Source organism: Leuciscus leuciscus (genome assembly GCF_965113295.1).
Source record: "Leuciscus leuciscus genome assembly, chromosome: 3".
Lineage (NCBI taxonomy): Eukaryota > Metazoa > Chordata > Actinopteri > Cypriniformes > Leuciscidae > Leuciscus > Leuciscus leuciscus.
The window spans coordinates 31412082-31437593 of record NC_138727.1 but is presented as its reverse complement, the minus strand read 5'-3'; the positions used below and the strand labels follow the sequence as shown (position 1 = coordinate 31437593).

The 25512-nt window shown below is 38.9% G+C and overlaps 1 protein-coding gene across 1 annotated transcript in view; it reads right to left on the bottom strand.

Annotated features, from left to right (window-relative positions):
- cnnm2b (cyclin and CBS domain divalent metal cation transport mediator 2b) overlaps positions 1-25512 on the bottom strand; it is a 44969-nt gene that overhangs the window by 9256 nt on the left and 10201 nt on the right. The window contains exons 2-3 of the mRNA XM_082164019.1: positions 8691-8834; positions 2478-2615 (exon numbers count right to left, since the gene is read on the bottom strand). Coding sequence (XP_082020145.1) covers positions 2478-2615; positions 8691-8834 — 282 coding nt within the window. The remainder of the gene's footprint in view (positions 1-2477; positions 2616-8690; positions 8835-25512) is intronic.

The following is a 25512-nucleotide window of genomic DNA, read 5'->3' as shown; positions in this document are numbered from 1 at the left end:
GGCAAAAGAAGACATGACATCATCTTCCTGTTCCTGTGGGTTTTTCACAATTGAAATTGTTACCTCAGAGCCATTCTAAACCATGGTTAAAGGTAATATTGCATTTTCAGGTTTTTAAAACATCACACTGTATATTAGTAAACCCAGAGTAAATGATGCTCTAACATAATTATTTTTGGGACGAACACAGCTTGTAGCAGGCAAATACTCTGTTTTAATAACTGCTTATCCATCGGTGACACTGTTCTGACTGTTTAAAGTCTTCTGAAACATACAAAAGCAAAAACAAATTTTCATTCCTGTTAACACCGTCAGCTTTCAACATTTTATTGTTCTCTCAAAAGCTGAAACTTAACAGAGTGTGAAAGTTTCTGTGACTACCAAGTTTATGAATAAGCAATGTTATATTATGATGGTTGCCTGTTGCTAAATAACTCATTGTAACATTGTTCTGTTTACAGTATATGTGTCACCTGGCAGCTGATCGCTCCTTGACCAGGGAACGCTAATAGTATTGTATTTGTTAATCAATGATTAGCGTAAGCCACAAAGGGGAAAGTTTTTACCAAATCCTGGAATTAGGTTTAACGGGGAATACCACTCAGAATGGTTTGTCTCTATTATACACAAACACCCTTGGGACCATTTAACAGCAGCTTGATGGATAGTAACGCAAAGGGTAATGACTTGTAGGGGGCTGTGCCAAATGCCTGAAGATTTCTAAAAGAATGCAAGAATCAGCAATGCAGGCTGTATTTATTTGATCAAATATTACAGTAAAACAAATTTAAATTGTCTTCAATTTAAGCATATTTTAAAAAGTAGTTTATTCATGTGATGCAAAGCTGAATATTCAGCAGCCATTAATATAGCCTTCAGTGTCACATGATCCTTCAGAAATCATAATGATATGCTGATGTGCAGCTCAAGAAACATTGATTTTTATTATCAATGTTGAAAACAGTCATGCTGCTTAATATTTTTTGTGGAAACTGTGATATATTTTTTCAGGATTCATTGATGAATACAAAGTTGAAAAGAACGGCATTTATTTGAATGTTGAATTTATATTATAAATGTCTTTAGTGTAATTTTTTTTTTTAATACATTGTATGTATTCTTAGTCTTACTGAACAAAAGTAACATTTTCTTTAAAAAAAAAAAAGTTACTGACCTCAAACTTTTAAACAGTATTGTAAATGGCTACTAAAAAACAGCTTACAGAAAACAAATGACAATTTCAGGCAGACTCTGGTTTGTTGCAATAGAAGAGGTAATGTCTTAAGATAAAACATTTATTTACACTAATATTAACAAATGTATTCTATACATTAGAAATATAAAGTGCTTTCTAGGAGACACATACACCATGAAACAAAATGTGGTAGCTTAGTGAGAGATGATCTCTGCTGTGAAAAACAACAACAGCATGTTTTTAATTACTTCTTTCAGCTGTTTTTCCATGGCTTTGAGATAGAGATCATTATGTTATACACTAATAAAGCAGGCCACCACTCTCTAAATATAGCCCAAACTTTAGTATACAAACAACATCAATATCATGACTTCCACCAAAAACTTCCGTAATTTACCTATTTAAAAAAAGTTGCTTTAGATGTTGGTTATACGGTAAAAGTGACAGTAAAGATTTTTACAATGTTACAAAATATATCCATTTCAAATAAATGCTATTCTTTTCAACTTTCTATTCATAAAAGAATCCTGGAAAAAAAAGTCATGGTTTCCACATAAATATTAAGCAAAACAACCATATTCAACATTAATAATAATAAGAAAGGTTTCTTAACACCAAATCAGCATATTAGAATGATTTCTGAAGGATCATGTGACACTGAAGACTGGAGAAATAGCTGCTTAAAAATCTATTTTGCCATCAGAGGAATAAATAACATTTTACAATATGTTAAAAACAGTTATTTTAATGTTTTAATAATATCTCACAATATTACTGTTTTAATGTATATTTTGTCACATAAATGCAGCTTTGGAAAGCATAAGAGACCCCAACTTTTTGAAAAGCACTGTATGGTATTTATCTAATATGAGATTTCATGTTTAATCAAATTGCTTCCCACAGTCTGGGTTTAAAACAAACATCTGTCAATGCAGTACAGCAACAAAAACGTTAACAATCACAAAAATCCTACTCTGGCTTACACACCAAATCTTTTTCCTTTCTTGGAGAAACACACTATGAAACAAAAAAAGTAACAAACAAAAAGTAAGACAGAAAGAGTGAGAAAAGATGTTTTCTCTTAGCTGCTTGCAAGGTTTTTAAGGTGCAGGAAGTCATTCTTCTATACACTAACCCAAAGCAGCTGCTTCTTTTTAAAAGACATCATGGCATGACTTTCACCAAAACCAGAGGCAAATCTCCTCCCCTGTGTGAGCACCCTAACCATACTACAGTCACAGGACACACTGGGGTAAATCAAGCAGCAATGCAGTGCACTTGCCTGTTGCTAGGAAACGCAGAGTAGCCAGTAGAAGCTGAGGTGATATTTTAACCTTCATTTCATTGTCCATGTGCTTGAAAGCCGAGAAATCCTGCTTCCTCTCTCGATGGGCGATTTTCTTTTTTGTTTTGTTGTCGGCTGTCAGAAAAAATGGGATGACAGAGGAAGAAAGTTTTTTAATTAAATTCTTGAATGATGTGTAAAACATCTTGCCTCATATGTTTGTGAAAATATTTGCAATGACACCTAAAAAGGTTTTTGGGTAACACTTTACAACAAGGTTCCATTTTTTTTACATTAGTTTACCCCATTGGTTGACATGAACTACCAGTGAAAAATACTCTAAAGCCTTTGTTAATCATAATTAATGTTAATTTAAACATTTACTAATACATTGTTAAAATCTAAATTTGTATCTGTTAATATTATTTAATGGGCCTGAGCTGACATGAACTAACAATTAACAGTTTTATTTTTAATAACTAATGTTAACAAAGATTAATAAATACTGTTGTTAGTTAATGTTAATGCATAAACTGTAACACTGATCCAAAGAAGACAAAGATGATTAGGAAATAATACAAGATTTATTAAATAACTCAGATTAGGTAGGAAAATAACGATCCAAACTATGCGAGACGGTGTGCTACGCACAAACAATACCAGACAATGATTAATACAAACAGAAGAACTTATATAGACAGAGATAATGAACTAAATAAGCAGCTGTGATAATTGAGTTAGTGTCCATGGAAACAGATGAGTGGTGGGAAACTGAACATATGACTGAAAATAACAAACTAAAAGTCCATGAAAATGAAACTAAGATCAAAATGGCATTCAAATAGGACAGAACTGTGACAGTACGTCCCCTGTCGGAAGGTGACCTCACGCCAAAACAGATGCGGTGAGGGAGGAAAGGTGGGGGCTCGGGGGGTGGACGAGGAGCTGATGAAGGGCTGATGAGAGGATATGGCGGAAGGCTGGTAAAAGCAGGTAGGATAGACCAAGGAGTTGATGATGGAGGAAGAAGCCAAGGAGGAGATGATGGACGGAGTAGCCAGATGGTGATGACCCAAAGCTCAGCCAAGACGATAGCCCAAGGCGGAGTCGATGGAGGGAGGAGCCAAGATGTTGACGTGGGCGACGACATCCGCGGGACGACCAACGGAGACAGAGCCTATGTTAGGGGATCCCAGGGCGCAGACAGAAAGCTGATGGACCTAAGCGATGCAGCTAGTGCTGGAGACCAAAGCAGAGCATCGGCAATGATCGTTCGAGGTGAAACCGGAGCATCCGAGGACCCAGGTGAAGCCGTAGGAAGGGCGGAGCCCGCTGGAGCCAAAGGGGTAGAGAGCCGGAGTGCCGCAAATTGATTGTAAGTCCACAGCGCAGGCAGAGTGACGGCTGACCGAGGTGGAGCCGGAGGGATGAGGGAGCCTGGTGAAGCCACAAGGACAAGGATCTCAGGTGGAGCCGAGGGTGGGAGGAGCCAACCCTCACTGACTTCTCTGTCTGGACTCACTTCACTTCGCTGACTAGTCGACAGGCAGAGGCGGAGCGGAGGGATCAGTGGCCGGAAGCAAAGCCGAGGGATCCTAACGCTTAGGTGAAGCTGGTGAGAACACAAGGCGTCACAGGGAAAGGTGAAGGGCTGCAGGAAACCAGCTGAGGCAGGGCTTAAGGACTGGCTGAGATCTACAGTGGAGGCGGGAGAGGGAGGCTGGGTGGGTGGGATCATTGGTAAATCCGTGTTTTTGCTGGGTTATGATACGGTGATGATAGTTCTGATGATAAAAGGACAGGGTGGGAAGCACCGCTTCAAAGTCCCAATCAATTAACCAGTCTCCTGTGTCAAGCTCCACCAGGACTGCTACCTGGACGATGATTGGTCGCTCACACCCCTGGTCAGACATATGCTGGTGCTTCGGCTCCGGAATGTTATTAGGTGCTGTCGTCACAGGCTCAGTGTTTGCGGCGGGAGGAAGCTCTCCATCTGCGGGGGGTTCTGGCGTTGTCGTCTCCGTGGTTAGGGGTGGTGGTAGGCTGGGCTCTGAGTCTGGCTGTGGTCTGGATCAGGGGTAGGCACTCTCCAGACACCGGATGATGGCCTCCTTCCAATTAAGTCCTGTGGTGTCTGGGAGGTCTACAGCAGGGGTGGGCAACTTCGGTCCTGGAGGGCCACTGTCCTACAGAGTTTAGCTCCAACCCTGAAAAAATCACCTGCCTGTAATTTTCTAGTAATCCTGAGGACCTTGATTAGCTTGTTCAGGTGTGTTTGATTAGGGTTGAAGCTAAACTCTGTAGGACAGTGGCCCTCCAGGACCGGAGTTGCCCGCCCCTGGTCTACAGGATAGAAGTAGTTTCCCCCGACCCAGAAGAGAGACTTTAACGTCTCATCATTGAAGGCAGTATTTAAAGCGAGCTGACAGAACTGAAGCGAAAAGAGGATTAGAGGAAGCCCTTTTCAGGCTAGGGCAGCAGATTCCGCTACATAATCCATTCTTGGGTCCAGTATTCTGTAACGCTGATCCGAAGACGACAAAGAGTATTAGGAAATAAAACAAGATGTATTAAATGACTCAGAATAGGCAGGCAAATAACAATCCAAACAATGCGAAACAATGAACTCAATAAGCAGCTGTGATAATTGAGTAAGTGTCCATGGAAACAGATGAGTGGCGGGAAACTGAACAAAGGAACACATGTGACTGAAAATAACAAATGAAAAGCCCATGAAAATTAAACTAAGATCAAAATAGCCCCCAAACAGAACAGAACTGTGACATAAACTAAAGTTAACTAATGGACCTCATTGTAAAACCATTCACCGTTAAATCCCATGTGACATGATGAAATGGCCGCCAGGTACACTTTGATCATAGAGAAGGCCTTCCCTTCATCTAGTATCTCCAGAAGGAGGAAAGAATGTCAGGTACTGAGGAAAGGAATGGTATCCTTTGTCTTTCCTGACACCATGCTTAAAATTTTCACCACTTCACCTTAGAGATCTGGTGGATTGCGCTCTAGCACTCTGGATGGTAAAAATCACATTCTGGGGCCTAGAGCATTCAGATTAAACCTCTAACAGGCCAGATCCAGAAATTTCACCTCTGCGGATGTGGATGAAAAATCATCTCCTCTGCCCATGGCCTCTATGGCTATAATGGAGCTATTAAGATCACTCTCTCCCTCTGCGACCTGATTCTGGACAGAGTGGGGAGGATGAGGTTTATAGGTGGGGAGGATGGGGCTTATAGGTGGGAAGGCATTTAACAGGGTCTCTGGCCAAGGATGTGCTGATGCATCCATCCCTTGACACAACTGTCTCCTTTAGTGAGAAGAACAGGGGACAATGGGTGTTCTCATCCGAAGCAAACAGATACACATCTGCCTGGCTATATTTATCCAATAACTCCTGAACCACCTCTGGGTGGAGCCTCCATTCCCCTGAGTGATGATTCCCCCTCGACAACAGGTCTGCCCCAATATTTACCAGGCCTGGAACGTCTGCTGCTCTGAGGGACAGCAAGTGTGTCCTGTTCTATAGCACTCTCAGATGTATGAGCATGCCTGTATTTATAAGAAACAACTGTTGTGCTGTCTGATCTGACTAAAACATGACAGCCTTTTATTTGCAGGAGGGAGTATTTAAGATCCAAAGATATTGCCAGGCACTCCAGACAATGTATATTTATTAGTTTGACTGGTTCTGTCCATACTCCACTCCCTCCATGATCGCTCCACAGCCCTGTGAGGACACGTCTGTAGTGTCCACCTTGCAGTCTGAAATCACTCCCATTGACAACCCCTCCCTCAAGAATTATTTGTCTCGCCAAATGAGCAGAGCCCTAAGAGAGTGGGTTGAGACGTGCACCTTCTTGTGCAGACATATGGAGGAATTTTATTCCAGAGAAGAGGTCCATTTCTGACAATATCTCATGAAATGAACAACAGCCCCAAAAGCCCTACTGCCAGTCCAAGCCATATCATACAAAGCCAAAAAGAGATTGTCCAACCAGGCAAAACTGATTCACACAGTTCCATAAACTCTCCCTTCTCTGCTCCGAGAAGGTTGCCCAGTAAGTTGAGTTCAGGTCCAAACCAAGAAATACCACTAATTGTGTTGGGGTTAATAAGCTCTTCCTCTGGTACACTATGAACCCCAAAGAATTAAAATGTATTAATACTGCCCATGTATACACCCCCGCCATCTCCCTTGATCTGGCACAGATTAACCAGTTGAAATGCTGATATCCTTATGCCCTATTGAACTACTACTTGAAGTCTGTGCAAACAAGTGCGACTTGCTTTCTACCAGTGCTGTGGGTGGCGTTCTGACCAATACAGTTTCTACAGGGTGCTTGTGTATAACAGTATTGTGATAAAAACAATCACTCTTCATGAGATTTTGTATGATAAAATTGTCTGAATTTAGAAAGGGGAAAATACAAGAGGCCACACTGTGTTTTTGTGTGTAAACTGCTTTATTTGATTCGACAACACAGGGGAAACGAGTGTGTTAAAGTACTTCTTGACATTCTGTACTCGACCCCGGGGTGTATGTGGTTGTTGGTGAGTACTTTTGTTTCACACCACTGTTCTCCGGGGGATTTGTGAAGACAGCAAGATAAAGATTTGGGTTTGTGAAACCGCCGGTTTCTTCCTTCTGCCCCTCGCAGCTGAGGTGGGTGGGGGCCTGGCCTTTGTCACCTGATCATAAGACTTTCGTTGCCAGGAGGAAGGTTGTTTATCCTGTTCATACAGAACCCCCACCCCTTCTAAAAAATCAATGCTTAGAACTGATCAGATCTTTGAGGTGGCTTAGGGGCGACGGTGGATAATTTGAATGCCGATGGGGGATCCAGATGGCCTGTCAATGAGGCCTTCATTGGCGACATGTGAGACCAGCCCATTTCCTGCACTCCCCCATGTCTAGCAAGGATAAGCCATACACTGGGACTCTGGATAACAGTGGTCTTTCCCAGTATTTCATCCATGCAATTCTGGAAAGGTGGAAGTGTTTGATGAACTGTCAAGGTGGTAGGAAGGAGGAAATTATTGTCTTGCCTTCAGCATTTCAACCAGTTCACCACCTGACGGCAAGCCTTGTGCAGAGTTACACACCTTGCTGCCATCTGCTGTTCGTCTACCCCTGTAAGATAACCCGGGGACTCTGTTTGGGAACAAACAGATCTTCCAAGTCAGCGATGGAAATGGAATCGTCGTCCGGTAAGACCTTCAGGAATGGTTCGATTTCCATTTGAAAGCGACCGGTTCCCCAAGCACATCCGAAGGAGTAAGCTGGTCAGCCTAACTTGTTATTGACATAGGAAATTCTGTGTCCTCCGGAGATGCCGTGCTGTCTCTCCCCAGTAAGGGATTGCAAAACACGTCATGTACACCACTCTCCTGCGCAGCACTCCAGGTGAAAGTTTACTGCACTGCTTACAGGAGATTGGTGTCTGTATTGCTGCTTGGGCATGCCCTGGGCTCAGACACGCCGGGCATACCACATGTGGATCCCTAGTTGCAATAGTTGTGAATTCACATTCCCTAGGACAAGTGTGTGAAGGTGCTCTGGACTTGTTAGGCTTCATAGAAGAAGCCATGTTCAAGTGGTAAGTTAACTTTTTGTCTATTATATATGCTTGGTTAAGCAGTTCACTACACTTCTTTTTTTTATTTGGCCTGACGCTCTATGATAAGTGGTAGCTTGTCTTTTGGACAGTTTAGTCTTGTCAAACTAACACTAAGTGTACTGAAAGAAAGGGCTCGTAGCTTGTATGCCACGAGTAAAGAGAGGTAGGATGCAATTTTGACACAGCACTGCTGTTTATATAGGATGGGGTGTGCTTCCTGGGAGGTGTGATTACATAGGGCTTCATGGATGGCCATACAAGAGGCCTTTCCCATAGTGAGATGTCAAACGAGTCGACCGATAGAGAACTAATGTTAACTAATTAAACCTTGTTGTAAAGTGTTATCATGAAAGGTAAAGTTTTTTTTAATGTCATGCTATTGAAATTTATATACTACATTAAACTACTACATTAAAAATGCTAGTATTGTATAACTATTTCATAAGACATTAGATACAGGACAAAATCCACATTTCTCCATGACACTGTCATTTTACAGAATTTCACAATGTACTATTTAAACTGCTCTTTGTAAAAACATGCAAAAGTACATGACATTCATAGCACATACTATATAAGTCTGTCTCATCCAAGATTTCAGACTTGATGATTTCTTCAATGACATCCTCCAGGGTGATAATGCCAAGAACTTCGTAGAAGGGGTCGCCTTCTCCTTCGTTGTTAACCCGCTGGACTATTGCCAGGTGAGATTTACCTAGAAAATAATACATTTGTTTAGAGGTCGATTAAGACGCACACCATTCTTATTTTAAAGTTTAAGCTGTTTGCATATAAAGGAATATTTAATGTGTTAAAATGTAATCAAGCTTAAAGTTATAGTTTACTCAAAAATGACAATTCTGCCATAATTTACTCTTAGGAGTAAATATGACTATTTTCTCTTTAGAATAAAAAAATAAGATATTTTAAGTAATTTTTCAACATTTTTTGTCCATAGATCGAAAGTCAATGGGGTCCAAAACATATGAAAAAATGAATGCTGAAGAAAGACAAACACCTCTAGGCTAGAGGTGTCTAAGGTTTGGAGTGACATGCATGTGTGTAAATAATGTCAGAATTTTCATTTCTCACCACACACACATATCCTACAATGAATAACTGTTGTTGGCAGCCTGATAATGGTATTAGCATAAAAATGTTTGGCAACGGCAACAATCCTATAGTGGTTTCTACACCAAATCTTAACAAATTATCCAACATATGTACAGTACCTGTACAACCAACACTCTAGAGTATATCAGAGCATCTATGACAAGAAGCCACACTCTCTCCCTCTGCTAAGTTCAAAAGTCTGACCCTGTTTCCCAAAACACCTAAGTGTTTTGTCTTTGATATTGAAGGTCTAGAGGTCTAGAGTAACTGGGTTCAGTCTCAAAATACAGTGTATTGTGTCTTTGAACAAAAGTAGTCCAGTCTTGGTGAGATATCTCCACTGGAGTGGACAAACATGTCATAAGCATTGTGCCGTCTAAAAAAACTTTTAAAGTAAGATTGAATGAGCTCCTGCTTCTGATAATTGGTGTTTATTTCAACTAAATAAAAACTGAAACCCTGTAAAAGGACAAGGGTGAAACTTTCAAGTTTCTCCTGAAGCTTTAATACATATCCCAAAGACAAAAGTGAAAACCTCTTTTTGTTTATTCTATCAGGAAAAACACCAAACAAATTCTTTGCCTTTTCTCAGCTTGTGAACTTTTAGAAGGAATTTTCCAGAGGGCCAGGCTAATATTAGACCTGAAATGAAGTTTCCATTCCACTTGGGCAATATTCTCACCAAAGCGACTGCTGGGTGATCTGATCTGTCTCAGAGCTGGTCGTTTATATGCAGATGGCCATTTGCTGAAATACTAGGAAGCCTGGGACGCACTTGTGGCAAACCCCATGACAACACACAAATAATGATTGGCTATAAATCTCTGCTTAAGGAGTGTGGCCTTAACTTGAGTGTGTGTACCTTATTTTCCTTATTTTACCACTGCAAGGACTTCAATTAACCAAAGGCATGTAGCTTGATTCCCTAAACATACCGGAATATGTTGGAACTAGTGTACTTTATGTTTGCAATCCTATGAGTTATTTTTTATATCACCAAATTTTGGAGTAAATGAAAAAAATTATAATAATAACTGAACAGTCTTAATACCCAAAGGTCACTTAGACCGATGACCTGATCTAGAATCCTTGTCCGAACCCATCTGCACAACACTATAAACTAAATCTCATTTAAGGTAAGATAAACCTTGTCAGTCAAATGACTAAACCTCAAAAAGAACACTTACTAGGAAACAAAGTTACACTAGTTATAAAGGGTGATTATGTTATATGTGACAATGAAGTAACTTGATGACAAAGGTCACCAGAGTTACCACAGAAAACAACTCCACAAGATAGTATTTAAATAATATCAGTCAATCCTTTGTATGCAAGTGGAAATGAATCACCCTTAAAGAGAGGACGTAAGAGCAAGGGTCAAGGGGTAGTAGAAGTCACAAGACTAAATAAATAAGTGCTCAAGCATTAAATCTCAGCACAAAAATAAGGGTTTATTCAGGCCACAGTGGAAAAAACATGTTTACTTTATGTATTTTCCTTCATAGGTTCCCTTGAGTACACCATATCTCACCCCTTCAAGGAAACAAGGATATTAGCTTCTACTCTGTTCCTGCTGGGATTATTTCTATCCCAAGGTAGAGAAAAAAAAAGAAGATTACAATTTTGTTTCATTATTTGTGGTCACAGCTTGAAAAAAAATAAAAAAATAAAACTCACTGGATTGAAGCTATACTGTTGTAAAAAAAAATGGCGTGTTTTATAATTCTGAGGATAAATATGCTTTTTTTATAAAATCACTGCAGTGGTTTCTAATGAATATCTGTTTGAATAATGGAAGATGGAGAAAACAGACAGTCATTATATTTGCAATTTAATCGGATGACATTAGGAAATCATGAAATGTGCTCCCGGGGGGCGGTTCAGCGAAAAGAGGAGGCGTGTTCCGACGCAAACGTTCCCTGGTGCTATTTTGCAGTTTCAGAAAACAATTCCGCCACAGACCAGGAAAAACCTAGTCTAAAGTCAGTGGCGCGTTATTCAGATGCTATTTTAAGGGCGCATACTTGGCCATAATGTAGCGTGTGCACAACGCGCATACACTTTGCTTCTCTCATCTACACAGGCGCAGCAGTTCCAATTTTTGCAAACCATACATAATTACAAGGAAAAATATTACCACACAAGGGAAATCATTGTGGTGTCCGTGAAGATGTGAAAAAATGCACATTTACCCAAATTATTATACGCCTGTTTAACCGAAGCTAATTTGGGTGGGTTTCTCCCATCCCCATATAATGTCACTTCTCTGTCTTTTACGGCCCTGACGAGAATGTCGGTCTCCTCGGCTGTGAACCGCTCCTGGCGTGCGCCTGGCAAATCCGCTGTTATAATAGCAATCCGCCATGGAACAAGCGTACCTGCTTTAAAAGGGAATGTGAGATGACGCTCTGATTGGTTTATTTCACGTTACGCCCAAACCATACCTATGAGTAATGTAGCTACTTCAGATCAACCCATTTTAGATTTGCGTCGGGCGCAAGAGTAATTTATCCCGCCGGTATAATAGCAATAGTGCCTGAGATACGTCCACAAAGTTACTTGCGTTTCGCGTTTGATACTTGTGTTTCAGATCGTTAAAATAGGGCCCTTAATGTTGCTTTGACACTTTTTATATTATGGTGTTGCAATGTATTGCAATGTATTGTGAGCTTTTTACTGCTCAAAAAAGTAAACTCTCTCAAACCTAACAAGTGGAATCTGCTGTGAAATTTGAGAAATCTTTCGCCCTCACACGAAATTCCTAATAGTGTGAATTCTTATTGAAAATATAATTTTACCCCTGAAAATTTGCCAAACAATGGTAAATAATGATAATTCTTTACTCACATATTCAGAAAAACTTAAAACAAAGGTACAAAAACCTAACCTTTTTTGAATGGTTAACACATGACATTTAGTGTGAAATCCAGACTTCAATCATTTTATTTCAAATTTATATCTCATGATTGCTTCATTCCTCATAATTGTGACTTCATATCTTATACTGTAAATTATTTAAAGTTGATCTCAGAATTACATGTTTTATTTCTTACTCTATGTGCTTTGTATACAGCGGTGGACAGTAAAGTCATTTTACTTTGTTACTGTATTTAAGTTAGCACTTAAGTACATTTTCCAAGTATCTGTTCAGTGATTTCTTCAGTTTGAAATTACGAGGAACAATATGTTTTATAAAATGTAGTGGGGTAAAAAGTTCGATATTACGCTTTGGAATGTAGTGAAGTAACAATCTTTCCCCCCCAAAATAAACATTCCCAAAGCATAATATTGTACATTTTACTTCACTACATTCCATACAAATGTCATAGGGTTACGTATGTAGCCCTGGTTCCCTGATAAGCCCATTCTGCTTAAGAGTCTGCCAGGCTGTACCTTACAGATCTAGAAAGGAGCATAGCCTTACTTTAACATCCATGCAGGAGAAGGCGACATATTAGGGAGTGGGTCACTTGACGAGTCAACCACCTCAACCTTAATCTGTACAGCTCTACTTTTAAAAAATTTTACAATATTGCTCTACCCATTAGGTGGGGAGCATAAGCCCAAACATAACCCCTTATTCCTATCTATTCACCAGTCATCTCCACTCACCAGACATCTCACGAAGAGCACAGCCCTGCTTACGTCTTTTACAATACAATGGGAGGGCAACAGACTCCTCGGGTCTGCTTTGATACCCAATGAAGGGCTAACAGGATGGAAAAATGGGCCAAACCGAAATCTGGACCATATTAACACGCCTAATCCATCTCAAGTCCTAATAAAGACTGGAGAGGAAAGGTTTTGAGTGTCAAGCTCAACTAGGGCTGGGCGATATCGCAAAAATAAAATAAAATAAAATAATAATAAATAAATAAAAATTAAAAAGATATATAAATAAATAAATAAATATATATCATGATAAAGTTTTTCATACCAGTCGATATTGATAATTATCACGATAAATGTCAAATCTTTATTTCTTTCAAGTTTAAAGGCATACTTTTGCCTTAGTGAAATTTGTAGAAACCAGACCATTCATTATGGTCTAAAACTACTCTTTATTATCAGAACATGACAAACACTTAATGTTTTTGAATTCTTTACACTTTTTCAGTAATTTTTCCATAACAAAATATCTTAATAGAAAAAATGGTGATATTGTTTCAAGTCATAAAACAGGTTTGTGTTGCCTGATTTTTTTTGGGATGCAGATGTAAATTTATGTTCATTAACAAAAACAGTAACATCTGTTAGTATGGTATATGGTAAAATGTATATATTCTGACTGTTTTAACCATTGGTCTTCCATAGTAGCATACATTTAGATCATAATAACCATAGTTAAAACCACACATTATAGCACCTCACTACCATGGTAAAATGTAACTATATGGTTTATATGGTATTTGTATGAGCCTAAATACATTGAGTATAAATGCACAAATGAAATTGCTTTTAAAAAAAATACTGTAATTATATTCCATTGATCCTTTAACATATTTAACACATCTATATTAATAGTATAACAACATTTTATATGATTATCCAACATTTCTGCCACAATTCCATGGTGCAGTTAGTGTTCCTACAGCAAATCCATGCTAAATGATGGCGATTTGTAGATTGAAAAGTCTTCTGATTGTATAGTTGCGCACAGTGTTTATCCCATTTGTCAGCGCTGTTTCATCTGGCTTTAAACTAGTTTAAATAAAGTCCACTTAATACTCATCATACAGTAAAGCTCCTAGTGTGCATAAGAGTGAAGAATAAAGCAACCATGAAGGAAAAGAGAGGGGTAAAGCCTAAATTTTATTATGCTCAATCATCTGTCTTTCCCTTCCTTTCCCTTCTTCTTCCCAGCACGGTGCCTCTTCCCCCTACTCCTCTGAGAACTCGTACAAGGAGAAGGACCAGAAGACTTTGGAAGAGCCTGGAACCGGCAAGGGATATATTTTATATCCCTATATATTCATCCCTATATATTCATTCATTATATATTCAGCAGTGCCGAAAAGCAAGGTGAGACGGAGGCATTAAGGAGGACGGTCTTTTAATTCTCCTTAACGCCCAACAGGTTAAACTACAAATACCTTTCTATCGCCACCACTGCCGCCATGGATAGGCCGATGAAGTGGGTTGACTGTTTAGTGGTGCGGAGGGGCCAGGTCTGTGGCTGTGAGCAGTTCAGTGACTACCTTAGGGGATAGACCCTCACCCTGGTACAAGGTATTACAGTAGGTCAGCCTGGTATGCCTGCAACACCACCATGATGGACAGGGCAGCACAAGCCTGACCTGTTGCCGCATACTATTGGCCAACCAGCCTAGATGTTATCTGGCATGGCTTGGATGGCAGAACAGGAGCATTTAGTGACAAAGAAGTCTCTGAGGAGTGATAGCTTGATATTTGCTTATCTCATATTCGAATAGCTCATTGTATGCAGGCCTTTGATAGGAGGGGAGAGTATTAGACTTAGTTGTAATGTCTGTTACGGACTCCATATCTAGTTCCTCAGAACCAGAAGCAAGCAATCTCCTCACGTCCAACCTGGAAGAAGCCGCTACACATATACGAGAGCCGCCGATCTAGCCAGAGAAGCTAGGGAGAGAGATCCCCACGATCACCCCCACTTTTCCACACAATGAAGCTGATGACGTGTTTGCAAGCACCCCTTTATACCCTTGGGCGCTCCCCGTGACGTCATCACACTGAATTGGCCTGTGGTATGGGCGTGAAGATAGCTGAATTGTGAACAAGTTGATTCTTTCCAATTAACCTGTTGAATTGGTTCACAAATCACACTGAAAGATTATTTTGTGAATCTGACTGATCCAACTGTAGCTGTTCTTGAAACAACAACTCTAAATTACAACTAAAATTAGCCAAAAACCAAGATATTGTCGGAGCTAGAGGGTACACAGACTAGGGCTGGGTAAAAAAATATTGATTTCTCGATTTTAATTGATTCTCATTTTTACGAACCGATATCTATTCTTAAATCCCAAGAATCGATTAGTCATCCTGTTTTCAGTTGATGAATGAATGGAACATTGTAGCGCCCATCCCACCCAATAAATCGCAATAATCTTTGTGCTTTGTTACTATTGATATAAAACAAAGTCTCAGATTTCAAATTACGTCCATTTTCTTACGAAATTCAAAAACATAAATACCGTTTTGGTATGAGCTCTGGCGCAGCTCAGCTCAAGAGAAGCCGCAGCGTGGAGTGCACATGATCTTCTCTTCCGCCTTAATAATACCAGTTACAGCGCGAAATAAAAATGAATGAGCATCTGAAAGTGTGTTAAAAGATAGAGTACAACTTATCGAAATCCGTATCATGTCACATGGAATCGCTCAATCATTGTTTCAACCGTGGAAAGACGTCAGTAAAACAGCTTGAAAACAATGTCATGTAACGATTTACCTCAGAAAAACCATATCCAGTGACCATAAACTCGTTAGTCAGCTAGAAAAATTAACTCTTCAGAGGAGCATTTTGCTAAATATATGCACCATATTAAATATACATTATAATGTTTAATGTTCTTCTATATTTAATGCATGTTTGAATAAATCTGGCAAGTTTTTATGACAGCCACCATTTATAATGTTTGTAATTTAAGTGTTTGTATACAAATCAGTAAATTTTTACCTTCAATATTATAGTAGGCTAATGAAGCCTAGTAGGCTACAACTGACTCCCATAGTTTACAGCATTAGTTAAGAGATTTGTTTTCCTTGAGAAAATGTTCCATGTATTATACCTGATATCCAAAATAATCAATATTGAATCGAGTCGAATCGGAATCATCGGAATTATAATATTTATAATCTGCTGTAAAAGGGTGAACTGTTGAATCACATTGAAACAAATTAAAGTGGAAATGTCTGCATTTGTGCAGCACTGTCTGTACAGGGAAGGCTATAGGTAAAATAACACAAATTAATGCCCATGCATCTTTCCTGCTGCTCTAGAAGTTTCAAATGATATAAAACTAGTATGTTTGTATTGAGTTTCTCTTTAAATATTATTGTGATGTCTGTACATTGAATTTTTATACCATCTGTACATATTTATTAATTGTTTAAATACACAATTGTGTTTTTCCCCCCCAAAAATAAAAAATACTACATGGTATATTACATGGTATATAATGTTTTGATTGTGTTTAACGAGTTTTTGGTAATGAAATATAAAGTTTGATTATTTGTAGTTCAATACTAAATGTCTGTAGTAATCTTTCATACTAGTGCTAAATAATGACTAGTGCTGGCTAAAATAAATACCGGACATGGTTCATCAATCAGTACTTTTTACTTTTGTTTCATAAGTACTCAAGAACTTTTACAGGAGTTAAAATTGAGTACTTGTACTTTTACTGCAATATTTTTAGGGTATCTGTACTTTAGCTCAAGTACTTGATTATTTTGTCCACCACTGTTTGTTTGTGTGTGCGTGCGTGCGTGTGTGTGTGCGTGCGTGCGTGCGTGCGTGCGTGCGTGCGTGTGTGTACCATGCATGTGTGTAACCAGTTGTAACTGCAACAACATTTATTTACTTATACTTTTATTTATTTACTTGCCACACGCCCAAACCCACTGTAAAATTTCACAGGTCCAAATTAACACTCCTCATAACCGTACATTGACCATAAAAAATAAAATAAAATAAACTATAAAAACTTCACAAACAATATTATTGCTTCAATATAAATCAATACAGGTAAAAAGAGATATGCAATATAATGCTAAACAGACATTTTCATTTGGTCACATTTGTTTAAATTGATCACTATTACAATCTTCAGCACTATCATCGTCAACGTCATCTTCATCCTTAAGACATTTACACATGTTGTATATCATTTAGTATCATTTAGTAGGGATAATAGCTAAGCAGTAATTTGTGATTGTAAGATGGCCACACAACCCTGCATGAGAACATCTACTGCTCCCCCTCAGCTCTTCTGAGACTCATTGTGTGCTCTTTTCCACCATTTCCAGTTTAAGTCTTGGAATGCAGTTTGTCATATTTTTCCATAGCCTAATTCCCACCATAAATAGTCACGAAACAGTCTCAGACAGACAGTGATCAGCCTTCTCAGAAAATATTTTAGTTCTGACAGCTACTGGGACACTGGAAATGAGCGGTGGGATATCACAGATTAAGTGACGTATTTCATAAGAGGACTTTCTGAGAAAATCATTACATTGTTATCCAAATGCTTGACCCTAAATTTCATTTGTAACCTTGTAACCATAACCTATAAATAGCTTTAATCTTTTAAAAAGATTGTGATCAAATAAAAGACGGGAAAAAAAATCTGGGTATTTATATCCAGATCTTGACATTACTTTATGTCAAGATCAGTAAATAATATTAGATGAATAATAATCTTAATATATCCACATATTTGACCTTTTTATGACAAAGGAAGTTTAGTTCTGATCGTAAAATAATATATGGTGCAACTCCCCCAAAATAATTAATAATTCATGAGATATTATGCTAAAAATATTTTTTACCTTAAAAATAAAGATTTTTTTTATTTGATTTTTTATGATTAGGGCCTTGGATGTGTACACATGTATTCAATGTATAAGGAAAATATATTCTTTTATTATTTTATGATGACAGGGAGTCATTAAATAGTATGAAAATAGATTTATAATAAATTATGAAACCAACATGAAAATTAACAATCTATGAACATACAACGAACTTGGCACATGCATTTTAAACTACATTTTTAAAAAGATTTTGGTAACGCCTTAAATTACAGCCTGCTAAGTATTGCATAAGTAAAACGAATTGACAGCGTAACTTAAATATTATGTATGTGTACAGTTTGGGGAATAAAGGGAAAATTAACAAATTATTGTATACTGTAAGTATTTTAGAACTAAGGGGAACTTATTCTACTATTGGGCAACAATCTTACGTTTGAGAGCAATTTAGTGAGAACATAAACTGCATACCTTTTTGTAATAAAAGTGTACCAATACATATAGGCTTTTTAAAAATTATAGGGTACATATCAGTGCATTTATACAGTATTTTTTATTTTAATTTTTCATAGCAAAAAGGTTCACTGATTAAGTTTGGTCTTCTTTGTTTCAAGGCAAGTAAAACAAACTATTTTATTTATATTTATATATATTTGTGTGTGTGGTGCCTGTTACTCTCTTATTCCATGAAGTTACAGGGTAAGTACAATAAAAAATACATACACACAATCTGATTCATTTCAAATGATAAAGTGCTGACAGAAAGTAGCACGTTTTGTCTCTCTTTTTCTGTTTCTCTTGCTTGGCTCCGAAAGTGCTACTTTCTGTCAGGACTTTAGTATTTGAAATAAAAAATGTTGTAAATTAATAAGAAATAAGTATTGTAAATGTGTTTTGAATTAAGTTGTTTCAAACAAAGGTTTAAGAGTCAATGTGATATGAGATTGTGTGTGTGTGTGTGTGTGTGTGTGTGTGTGTGTGTGTGTGTGTGTGTGTGTGTGTGTGTGTGTGTGTGTGTGTGTGTGTGTGTGTGTGTGTGTGTGTGTGTGTGTGTGTGAGTGATTTTATTGTACATACTCTGTAACTTAATGGAACAAGAGGGTAACAAGCACCACTTTTATTTACAACCCGCAGATGTCACATTTACCCTGTAACTACATGAAACGTCTCGGTTACGTATGTAACCCTCGTTCCCTGAGTACGGAACGGAGACGTTACGTCGTGACGATGAATGGGGTTTCACTTAAAAATTCTCTCACCTTCGAGAATACAAAACGAGCCAATGGCAAGAAAATGCCATGGGTCTGCGGAATTTGCATAGCGTAACTCCGCCCCACCTCGTGGGTATATAAGGAAGTACACTGTTTTTTATGTGTTTTCTTCTCTTTCCCATTTTTGTAATGTTCGCTGAGGTGGAGCTGCGATGAAATATTGTTCTTGTAAATACTTTCCAGCATTTCAGTAATAAAAGTGTACATCTTATGTACGGTGCTCGGCAGTGATCAAAAAGGATTTAAACAGTGAATTTTGAATCTCTTCTTGTAAACTCAGAGATGTGGATTCAGACGACAATTAAATTATCACACGACCTGTTTGTCAAAAAACAGTAGGTACTAATTTGGCCAGGGATTTTTATGCGGGTTGGGTGAGAAAAAAACACTGATATTATGGATTCGGACGGCACTAAAATCACCGACTTACCCTTGTAAATGTTTAAAATACCGGACGAGCCCATGAGAAACAATATTAGCGTCCGAATAGGACTTAACTGACAGTAGCCTATGCTTTCACTGGCCTTTAAAAGCGCTCTTTAATTAAATTAATAATATTGTATAATAATATAATTAAAAATCTAACAACAATCAGTGCAATGACAATTTTATTCTTTGCATGAAAACACTTGAATTAGCTAATTGAACACCGTCTGGGTGTATTAAACCTTCAGAATTATATTCGTATAGACCTGCAACAGTGATAAGGTAAAGCTAAGAGTGGTCCAGACCAACCTTCCGAACGTATGACTTACAGAAGGTATACTTAACTAAGAACGTTTCGGGAAACACGTATTAACGATAAGGTACAGCTTAAGGTGTAACTTAAGAACGACGTAGCGTTAAGGAGGTTTCGGGAAACCCAGCCCAGTTTGCCTCCCTAGACTCTTCCCAGTGCCGCTTGTTTTATTCCCTGATCGAGGGGACCTTCGGCACGGATGCACTAGCGGATGCACTTTCTCAGAGACGGGGCACCCTCTGGCACCCACGTCCCAATCTATGGAACCTCCATGTATGGCTCCTGGACAGGGCGCGGCAGGTTTGAGTACCCTACCACCTCAGGTGGTGGCTACCATCACTTCCGCTAGGGCCCTGTCTACTAGACACGCCTATGCGTTGAAGTGGAACCTCTTCGTCACCTGGTGTTCTTCTCGCCGAGAAGACCCCAGAAAATTCCCGATCGGGTCCGTGCTCTCCTTCCTCCAAGAAGGGTTGGAACAAAGGCTGTCTCCTTCTACCCTGAAGGTTTACATGGCTGCCATCTCTACGCACCCCGACCTTGTGGAGTCAAAACCGGTAGGACAGCATGACCTGGTTGTCAGGTTCCTGAGGGGGGCGGTGAGACTGAATCCTCCTCGCTCTCCTCTTATACCCTCTTGGGACCTCGCAGTGGTCTTATCAGCCATTGCGATCAGTGGAGCTTAAGTTCCTGTCAATGAAGACAGCGCTCCTGGTCGCTTTGGCCTCCATCAAGAGGGTAGGGGAACTGCAGGCATTTTCGGTTGACGAAGCGTACCTGGAATTCGGGCCGGATAACTCTCACGTGATCTTGAGACCCCGCCCTGGATACGTGCCCAAGGTTCCCACCACTCCTTTCAAGGATCAGGTGGTGAACCTGCAAGCGCTGCCCTTGGAGGAGCCAGACCCAGCCTTGACACTGCTCTGTTCAGTACGCGCCCTCCGTGCTTACGTAGACAGAACGCAGTGTTTCAGGACCTCAGACCAGCTCTTGCACATGTGTATTTCCACGGAAAGCCCCCTCTTGCCATCTCGAGGTTGAAACATTCCACCCTGCGGGCTGGATACCTCTGAGTTTTCCATATGCATCCCGCTTTCGGGTCATATGTGAATTCTAAGTCCTCCCTACGGGTAGGCGCTGTGTTACATATTCCACCTGGGATATGCCACCCAGTGTACCTTGGTATTCTTGCGTTAAGCCTAGCCCTTCATCCGTGCTAGTCTCACAACAGGGAGCTCAGTCTTGTGCAGGGCACTGGAAGACAGTCGCTGAGGCGTGATTGAATTGGGGCCCCCATTTCGTCATTCACTGACGTAACTCGTAGTGACTGAACAAAAGGGAACGTCTCGGTTACGTATGTAACCCTCGTTCCCTGAGGAGGGAACGGAAACATTACGTCCCTCTGCCACAACCGCTGTACAGCTGGAACGGCCTGCAGTTCAGTCTTGGCTCCTCAGCGGAAAACATGATGCGAGATTGCCAGCGTCCTCCTTTTATACCCACATGGTAGGGTGGAGTTGCGCTATGCAAATTCTGCAGGCCCATGGCATTTCCATTGCCATTGGCTTTGTTTTGTAGAACTCAAAGGTGATAGCCTTCGAAGCGAAACCCCCATTTCGTCATTCACTGGTGTAACGTCTCCGTTCTCTCCTCAGGGAACAAGGGTTACATACGTAACCGAGACGTTACTCTGTTATTAATGTGCCCTGGAGCAAGACTCCTAACCCCAGGCTATTCAAATGGAATAGATGTAAGAGTCCTGCAACTGGTATACTGCTGTTCTGGATGAAAAATCATCTGCTTACTTAATAAGAAATACTGAAACTAATGTGCTGTTGAATGCTATCAAAGATGGATGCTACATAATATACTAAGCTCTAATCAAAACCCTGAATAAAATATAGAAATAATTTTTTTTTTTAAACAACAACTCTTTAACCCCCAAAAATGTTTAAAAAAATCAGGTCAAGTTTATTATAGATTTGTTTTATTAAAGTAATTTTAAAGTCCCAGTGCAAACCCCCACAGTGATTATGAACTCCGGCCAAAACAACCTCCAGATAACGCTGCTGCAAATCAGCCCGTTTTCTAAATATAAGCCCCCTTTACAGCATGTCACTAAACTTGTTCCTTTTTTCTTGACAAATATAAATGGACTTCAAATAAGATTGATATCATCTGAAGAAAACAAATTTAGCAGTTTCATCTCATCGCTCTGTTTACATAAACCAAACCACTGAGTGCAAAACTCAAGTTTACTCACTACACTGACCTCCTTGTTAAAAAGGATTCATTTCTTTACTCTGTAACTAAACCAACCAACATCTTTGGTTCCTCAGTGAAGGTTCACAATGAATAACAGTGATCTGTCTGTGAGCGTTGCGTTACAGGAGCCTGAGCTCTGGGTTAATGCTGCTTACAGATTCAGCATCATTACAAGTGAGTTTCTTTCAGCAAATATTTGAGAGAATGCTTGATTCTATTCATTTCTACTCAAGTTCTGGTTTGATCAACAACAAATGCTTGTTTATTTGGAAAGGACTTTTTTTGTGGGTCAAAAGAGCAATTGTATTGTTATCCACTAGTAGTCATACAATAAATGTAATACAATAAATACAATTGAGGCTAGATAACACTAACAATAGAAAAACTGCAAAACACACTGCATGGATTCTTCAGGTTCATTTCCTTGCTTGGAGAACACATATACTCCCTTAACTTTTTATCACCATGGGTTTTACTCCCTCACACCATTCCCAGGATTTGCAAGACTTTGATTAGGACAATTCAGGAAGCATCATCTTCATAGGTGTCCTTGGTGCATTTATCTAACAGCGGTTTCATTGTGACATCCAGTCTGTTGGAATGATGAACTATAAGGAGTTATAGATAAGACTGGCAAAGTGAATATAGTTGATACGAAGTTGCTACACATGGCATTCTTGTACTATGACTACAGTGACTATGCTGTGTGGATTAATGAGGTCGAATAGTGAGTTTTATACTTTTTGAGGTGGTGAATTTACAGAGGGAAGAAATGTTAAAAATAATAATAATGAGAGGGGGGATAATAACTTCTCATTCTGTTTTTTATAGCATTTTTGAAACCCTCGCTGAAAAGTTATGTTTCTTGAAGGGATAGTCCATCCAAAATGAATGGTGGGTGGTTTCATGTGGTTCCAAAGCTGAATGCATTTCTTTCTTTTGCTGAACAAAAAAGGAGATAATTTGATGAACTTTGGGAACCAACAAACATTGAAGTCCATTGACTTCCATAAAAAAATTAAAAAATATATTAAAAAAGCTGGCGGACACATTTCTCAAAATATCTTATTTAATGTTCCAAAGAAGAAAGTCAGTCATATAGTTTTGTAACAACATGAGGATGAGTAAATAAATCATGACAGTGATTTTGGGGTGGACTATCCCTTGAATTGCTCTCCTAACAACAGGGGCACAGCCAATGAATGGTGGGGCAGGAAATACTGTCTGTCTGCATCAGTGAAAGAACTTGAACATTTGATTGTTAACAGAACCACACATTATGAATATAATTGGGTTTCAGTATTTCTTTCTTTCCGGTTCTGAATAAGGATCAGTTCTCAACCTAAAGTCCCTGGTATGCATTATACTCATTTTGAACAAAATCAGGCCAAAACAAAGTTTGTTCGGATTTTGTTTCAGGAGTGCAAAACAGCTTGCCAAAGCGAACTTTCTGGAAAAGTTTTCTCCAGCTGGTAAACGCCTTCAAACTACCATTGGTGAGTGGCGGTTATATGATTAGTAGGTGTGATCTGGGGCTTCACTTTATTTGAAGTGGAAATCTTCTCCATTTAATTTATTTTGTTCATTTGTTTGAGGTCAAACGTCAGCGACTAATACATGAACCCATTGGAGAGCCGTTTTATAGTAGAAATTAAAGTTGTAATACTAATTGAAAGAGACACTAACACTGTTTTTGTATGTTTAATATTATAAAGCTGCTTGCTTCAAAGCAATCTATTGTATACAATGCTATATAAATAATGTGACGATTGGAGCGCCGAACTGGAACTGAATTGCAGAGCTGCAAACATTTCCACCTGATCAGACCGCTGTCATTGTTGTTTTTGTGTTTATTTTAATTTTCATTGTGTGTTATTGAGAGAAAAGCGTGCAGCACAACTGCTGATGTGGTTTTACCCCTAAGCAAAGAACAAAAATAACCGCTGTTAAGGAATGAAAAAGAACTTCAGGGTCTTTCTACACATCATGTCACTTTTTGTAATCTTTTGGGAATCATGGGCATCACACCTTAAAAAGTGGTGGGAAGAATTACGCACAAATTAATATAAATTAGATTATGCACATATAATTTAACACAATCATTTAATGTTTTGTTAAGTAGTCTGTCATGCATTAATTAGGAGATCAGCTCTGTAGTACTGAAATGTAAACAATAATATAATGATTAGAAATATCCAGATCCAAATCAATTCAATGCCAACTTCAATAGAGGGTATGCATTGACATCACTTTCCTGCCGGAATACGCCCCCCTCAGCCTGACTGAGTGGCAAAAGAGCTGCTGCGTGACTGGATTTCATAGGGGAAACTGCGAATACGTGAGTAAAACAAACAATTATCAGTTTGAACTAGGCTAAAGGTTGGACTCGATATAGTGTTCCTTACAACTTACAAAAGATCCAGTGATCCATGGATATTGACATGCAGCCAGGAATTGTGTTTCCTGAAATTTATATGTGCCTGATTTCGAAGCGGAGAAATACATAAAGCTAATTTGCCTGTGACCGCTTTATATAAATACAAGTTAGGTCTAAATCCATGTGATCACTTATATCAATGTTGTATATAACATCATATTGTCCAGCCTTAAAACATATATAGTTTTTTGTTGTTTTTGTCAGTGTTTATTTAAAAACGTCCAATTATGTAGAATATACGATGGTAAATATTTAATTGATGAGTTGTCAATACAATATATAACAATACAATATATAGGGTATGATGTTACCCCTAAATTCAGCATAATGACACAAAATTATAACTCAGCTTTTCCATGCTTGGAGTCCAGTTGTTTCTATTAATGGCAGCGATTCATTTGCTTCTCTGTGCTGAAGCTTTCAGCAGTCTGTAAAAATATTAGCAGTCTATATTAAAAATATAGATTTCTTGTCAAATTTATTTGTACAGTCAATCGCAAAGCTCTTTCCTGTTTTAGATGTGCTTTGTGTGTTTGTCGCAGCATTCACGCTGAAACCAAATGCTGCCGCTCTGTCTTTCTGCCACTCAGTGGGCGTAACCACAGTCACTCCGGCCGACGGTGACGTCACGCGCATGCCCTCTCTAGCACACTGAGTTGCTATTTTTTGCATATTCCATGATTTGAAGAAACAATTATTCTTCCTGACCAATTCAAGCACTCAAATGAAATGTCCTTTGATTGAAATGTGCAAATGAGTAGATGAAGACAGTATTTTATTTCTAGGCAAGCAATCCTTTTAAATGTGTATCAGCTACAGCTACGGTAACGAAACACTATTTGATACGCAAATGTGCACGTTTTCAATCCAAGCCAACTAAGCTGCAAATAACAACTGATACCACATTGAAAACAATTCACTGTGGCTGGACTCCATTAAGCTAAAAGTAATAAAAGAAAGTTTTTTAACTGTCATGCCTTACCCTCTACAAGCAGACATTAATTAAATAAATAAATAAAAATTATATATTAAACTATTTTAAATTAAATTAAGG